Consider the following 6243-nt stretch of genomic DNA (forward strand, 5'->3'; position numbering starts at 1 on the left):
TTGGCGGCCTTTTTTTTTGTCAGAAAGGCAATAACGTTCGATGTAATATGAAGTGGGCCCTAGCTATCTATATCTTAAAAGCCATCCTATCTTTTCGTCACTCCCATACTTGACATAAACAGCATTATGTAACAAGTCATATTTTGACTTTTCTCCAACCATTTCGTAATAGAAAACTATTATGATATTTACTCAAAAGAATATTATAATATTGCTGACTTTTGTCTCTTCATGTGTGGTTTCTTAAGGGAAATAATTCAATTTCAAGGCGGCTTTATCCAAATAATTAATTCTATACCTCTAGTCGTACAGGTATTGAACCAGCCAGCTGGGAGGTTTTAGTCATGATTATACGCTTCAACGCAAATCTTGTACGCTTAAAAAGTTGACCAAAGCGATGTCTATATCCAAATCATACACTTGCATGGTTAGGTTATATAAGCACCTCTATCGTAGAGCTTTGGAAGGCAGATCAATTGAGTTAATTTTTCCAACACTTAGAGATACATATACTATTGTAGGGAGGTTTCACGATTAGTAGACGTTTTATATTTTTATTGTCGTTTATTTTAACTTACTAATTTAGTTTTACTTTGTTATTAGTTTATGGTTTGTTTTAGTGGTGTTTTGTTATCATTTTTGTAAATGAGCTATAAATAATTACGACTTGAATATTTTGATAATTAAATTAGAATTGAGTTTTCTTTTTAATTCTTACGGGATTCTTTTAAGTAGATTTGAGAATTTTCTGTCCGGATTAGACTGGTAACACTATATCTCATCCATTCCGCTGCATCATATGCATAATGGCATCATCGTATATGGCATTTCAAGTGAGTTGCTCTATTCAAGGGAGGCCCTCTTTACCTGCCAACTATGAGAACTTGAAGACAACATTCTCTTCACTTGTCAAGGTTAGTTTATGATATATACACACACATATACGTATATATATAATATATGTATGTATACATATCTCCTCTCCTTGTTGGATATATATGAATAGGTACGTCTCATTAGATCTGCATCGTTGACATTATAATAATATGCATAAAATTAAAAAAATTCATGGACAGCCATTGTTGAGATCAGCAGTGCAACAAGTAGATCATGTCTCGAAAACCATCAAGAATGGTACGGCCAAAATGTTGGATGACTTTGTTGATTCGGCGTTTGAATTTGTTGATCAACCATTGCTACCGTCTCAGGTACAAAATAAGCCAACCATTCAAGGGTAGCACGTATTAATAGTACGTACTAGAGTATCACATACTTTCAAACACATTGATTAATGACTTAACATTTCTTTTATACTTGTAGAGCAACTTTGCGCCGGTTGATGAGCTTGGAGGACCTGTTGTTATCAACAACGTTAAAGGAAACATTCCCGATAATTTTCCCGAGGGTGTCTACATAAGAAACGGTCTGCATAAATAATTGAAGTTAACTAGCTAACATGTTTATATTTTCTTAATATGATGTAATGTTACACATGGATATAGTAACTAAGTCACAACACCCATGTTGTTTTTTATTTTTTTGTTTCCATTTAAAAAAAAAAAAGTCACAACACCAATGGCGTGGTGCAACGCTTAAGATGCCTCAGTTTTTTCTTTTATGATGGGTTTAAGGTTTAACACTCCATAGTTCCCACCTTATAATGTATCGTTCACTACTAAATTTGACTTGTGGTGGCCGTAGGAATGAAACTAATCCTTTATCAGGTTCTTTTTTCATTCAATTAATAGGCTTTAGGATTTCTATTATAGACGAAAAAGATGGGAGATGGATAATAAAAACAAAAACACAAGTCACTGCTAATAATAAAACACTAATGCCCCGTTCATTTCACCGATTCGAGTTTTGCTACAGTAAAAAGCTCTTAAAAACAATCACATCTAACTTTTTTACTACAGTAAAAAGCTCTCACATAAAGTCACATCTCAACTCGAATTAAAAACTCGAATTAACAAAGTAAACGGACTCTAAATCAATGCTAATTAACTTGATGGAGTCTATATTAATAGCCGGTAGGTTGGAAGCAAGAAAAGTGAGGATATAATAAATATATAAATAGTTTTTTCAAAAAAAAGAAAAAAAAATCCTTATAACATATAGTTTCGTCCCGGCCCTGGCCTATCTCTGGAGTAATGTAAGGACCAGTCCGCAGTTCTAAGAGCCAAACGAAATATAGGCGCAGATGTTGAGGGACTACTTCCTGAACTAACCTTGTAAGAATTTATAAGATGGCCAAATTAATTAAGTGGATATAGAAAGGTAGGTTAATAGGTTAACGCTAAGCAACAAATTATTTCAAAAAAAAAAAAAAAATTGATATAACCTCTAACTGATTTTTACGTGCATTTCTTTTTTCTTTTCTCTCTCTTTTTTTGGGACAATTTGTATAACCATTGTTTTGAAAAAATATCACACACGCGGAGCGCGTGGGCGTATTTTGACTAGTGTTCAATAAAAGCCAACACCATGGAAAATCAAAGATGGAGAAATTAGCCAGACGAGAACTTGCTAATTGACACCATAGTGTTTGGAGTGATTGCAGGATCAAACCCTCTGTTTGGAGGATTAAAATCAACGAAATCGGTATTCGGAAAGTCAAATCACACTTGGGTAGAAGGAGAAGGAATGCTTCATGCTCTGTACTTTAGTAGAGACGATGATCGCAATCGGACTCTCCACTATAACAACAGATATGTTGAAACAGAAACTTTCAAGCAAGATAAACAAAGAACTAAGCCATCTTTTATTCCCATCATGGAAGGCGATGTAACAGCTGTTATATCTGCTATTGTGCTCAACTTGGTAGGTGCAATATATATTATTGATTAATCTCTAATCATATAAATTTTCCTCTAAAATAGACAATTCATTTTTCTTATAAAAATATACGCATATATCCACGTGTATAACACAACACATATATGGAAGTCTAGCTAGTTTTATCTAATCACATACTTTAGAAGAATATAAATATATATATATATATATAGACGAGTTTTGAGTGATTAATTATTTTATCTATTTTTTTTTTTCCAGATGAGATACGGTAAAATAGTCAAATACTTGAGCAATACCAATGTGTTTGAGCATTCAGGGAAGGTATATTCCGTGGCAGAAGATTACATGCCTCAAGAGATTGATATTTCCACATTAAAAACATTAGGCAATATGGATCTCTCTGGCGCTTGGAACAGAGCTTGTACAAGTCATCCAAAGGTACTTTTTTTTTATTTATTTATTTTTTAATTTCCTTAGCTACTACGCTTCATAATGTACTCTTCTTTTATGGTTTTTTCGTGTACAATATCTGCTACAGATAGCTCCTGGCACTGGAGAGTTGGTTATAATTGGAATGGACGCAATTAAACCTTATTATGAATTGGGCGTAATTTCCGGTATGTGAATACAAATCTCTATGTCAAAGAAGCATTTTTAATAAATTGTGATTAGTCAAATGATCTGGTGAAATTAGCTTTCTGAAAGTTCTTGTTTAACTTATTATGGTTCCATTTTTCAGCTGATGGAAAGGAATTAGTTCATAGAGCGGATCTTAAACTCGATCGGTGTACATTTAGCCATGACTTTGGTATTACAGAGAGGTAAGAATTGTTCTCTGTGTTGGATTGTAGTTAATTAATTATATTAAGCTTCCATTTAAGTTCCAAGGGGAAAAAGAAAACCTTCCATTTAAGTACTGAAATGATAGCTAATTATTGGCCTGTAGGTACAATGTGTTCATGGATTTTCCACTTACTATAGACTTAACGAGATTTTTACTGGGAGGAACGTGAGTACTTGAATTTGCCTGCGCTATTAATTTTTTAATTTTTTAATTTTTTAATAAATTCATAGTAAGCATCTAGTAATTATATGCTTTACATATAAGTTATATGTGTATAGACTTATGAAATACAACAAGGAAGAGTATGCTAGGATTGGGGTAATGCCTCGCCATGGAGATGGAGATTCAATCAAATGGTTTGAAGTTGAACCGAATTGCACATTTCACATCATTAATTGTTTTGAAGATGGCGATGACGAGGTATATATACAATTTGATCATATTAATGAATCTTAATTATTGATTAATTAGAATATTAATGTTGAATTCGATATTAATTTTTGGATAAACAGGTTGTGGTGTGGGGTTGTAGATCTCTTGAATCAGTCATACCAGGACCAGGTTTAGGTCCAAGTAAAGAAAAATTTGATACCTCGATCAAAGATGGATTACTATACGATCGCCCTTACGAATGGCGATTAAACATGCAAACTGGAAAAGTTAGGGAGAGAAATCTCACGGCTGACACAGAATTTTCCATGGATTTTCCCATGATCAATCCAAGTTTTACTGGTCTCAAGAACAAATTTGGTTACACACAAGTTGTTCATGATTCTAGGGAGAGCTCTCCGACCGAAGGTATACTACATGGTTAGCTAATATATAATTCATGCTATAAATTTAAAGTGTTTCCATTCTGGTATTTTTCCCCTTAATAATTAATCTTTCTCATGTGAACTGGATTGCAGATAATATGCCCAGATTTAGTGGTCTAGCAAAGCTACATTTTGAACAGCTAGATGAAAGGTTTTCAACGGTAATAACGTCTTTGACGTTATTCAGTTAATTTTCTTCTCTTTTGAGCAAATATTAAATAAGTTTTATAATAAGTCTTCTATGCTCTGATATTTTTAGACAACAAGAGAGATTGAAGAGGTGCTAAAAGTGGAATACCATATGTTTGAGGAGAACACTTTTTGTACTGGAGCTGCTTTTGTCGCTAAGAAAGGAGGTCTTGAAGAAGATGATGGTTGGATTGTCACTTTTGTTCACAATGAAGCGACCAACATATCTCAAGTAATTTTATTCAATGAATTTACATTATTTTTGGACATTTTCATGTCCATTCTCCTTAAAGATGAAATCATTATGTGCAGGTTTTTCTGATCGATGCACAAAAATTCTCCGGTGAGCCCGTTGCCAGAATTACATTGCCATGTAGAGTTCCATATGGATTCCATGGAGCTTTCATACCAATCTCACCATAGCTTAACTTAGCTAATTAGAGCATTACGCATTAAGTAGCTAGATTCATAGTTTCAACGTTTTCATATAATGCAAAGACTATACCTAATTAAAACTTTGTATTGCAGCAAATGGACAATATTTTCTTAGTTTTTTTTTTTTTTTGGCTATTTATTTCTAATTAAGTTAGTCATGTTGTTTCATAGATCAAGAGCGGAATGTTTAATATTAAAAATATGTAAGCCAAGCCAAAGAGTTGGTTATGGCGATATGCAATATCATGAGTGCCGAGTTACCCTTTCGTGCTTTTGTAATATTGGAGTTTGCATTGTAGGATATTATAATTAAGGGGAAAAAAATTATGTTTTTATTACTATGTCAGCATACCCTCATTGATGGAGCTAGTGAATTTTCTTTTTCAGGGGGGGAAAATATAAGAGAGAGAGTTTTTATAATTATGAGTTATTTATTATCAAATAGAAGTACAGTTATAATTTTTCTTATTAAGTGAAGATTCATACCATGATTTGAATCATGGTTCATAATTCGCTACAATATTTTCTCTCATAAAAAATACACGTAAATCGAAAATGATTCTAATTCATGAACCGAACGTCTTCAGCTACTCAACTCTGTGTGGCTCTGTCACCCCATGACTAAGCTTATTACAACTATACAAGTAAATAAATATCCCAAAACATTTTCTGATTGGACGAGGACTATACATTCGAATTGATTAGTGAGATTAGTTAACAAGATATTATTCATATTACATCTTAAGAGTTGAAGTTGGATATTAAAACAAGCTGAAAATCACGTTAAAAAAAAGGCTGGAACTCAACTCGAAGAGTAGTGATCATGTTAACATATATACATATACATATTGCAAGGTTCATTGCATTTGAAAATCAACACAAGACAAAGAAGTTTCTAATCTACTGCTAACAAAATGTATTTTTTGTTAAAAACGGTCTGGCCTTTCTATCGAATGGCAAATTTTGGATAGTTTGATTAAGTCAAAATCATATTAAATTAAAAAATTACGTATAACAGTTTTTGACATAAAACAACGTAACCGTTTATGTCAACATAATTGCTTTGATTTTTGTTGGTACATAATGCAAGGTTCATTGCATTTGAAAATCAACATAAGACAAAGAAGTTTCTAATCTACTGCTAACAAAATGTATTTTTTTGTT

The 6243-nt window shown here is 32.8% G+C and overlaps 1 protein-coding gene across 1 annotated transcript; it reads left to right on the top strand.

Moving 5' to 3' along the window:
- The first annotated feature begins 630 nt into the window (after nucleotides 1-630).
- Nucleotides 631-5345, top strand: LOC21392097 (carotenoid 9,10(9',10')-cleavage dioxygenase 1). The gene is made up of 13 exons (XM_024164809.1): nucleotides 631-914; nucleotides 1077-1208; nucleotides 1321-1423; nucleotides 2561-2820; nucleotides 3055-3234; nucleotides 3335-3413; nucleotides 3536-3617; nucleotides 3743-3805; nucleotides 3919-4060; nucleotides 4153-4438; nucleotides 4549-4616; nucleotides 4715-4876; nucleotides 4957-5345. Exons 1-13 carry the CDS (start codon nucleotides 807-809, stop codon nucleotides 5065-5067), a joined length of 1776 nt encoding a protein of 591 aa, XP_024020577.1. The 5' UTR covers nucleotides 631-806; the 3' UTR covers nucleotides 5068-5345.
- The last annotated feature ends 898 nt before the right edge of the window (nucleotides 5346-6243 follow it).

This window comes from Morus notabilis, unplaced genomic scaffold, assembly GCF_000414095.1.
Source record: "Morus notabilis unplaced genomic scaffold, ASM41409v2 Scaffold635, whole genome shotgun sequence".
NCBI lineage: Eukaryota > Viridiplantae > Streptophyta > Magnoliopsida > Rosales > Moraceae > Morus > Morus notabilis.

Excerpts from the sequence above, each read along its gene's own strand:
- LOC21392097 (XM_024164809.1), top strand. The coding sequence starts at position 807 with ATGGCATCATCGTATATGGCATTTCAAGTGAGTTGCTCTATTCAAGGG. Across the intron at positions 4,061-4,152 it reads TTGAAGATGGCGATGACGAG|GTTGTGGTGTGGGGTTGTAG; the intron begins GTATATATACAA and ends TTGGATAAACAG. Across the intron at positions 4,617-4,714 it reads TAGATGAAAGGTTTTCAACG|ACAACAAGAGAGATTGAAGA; the intron begins GTAATAACGTCT and ends TGATATTTTTAG.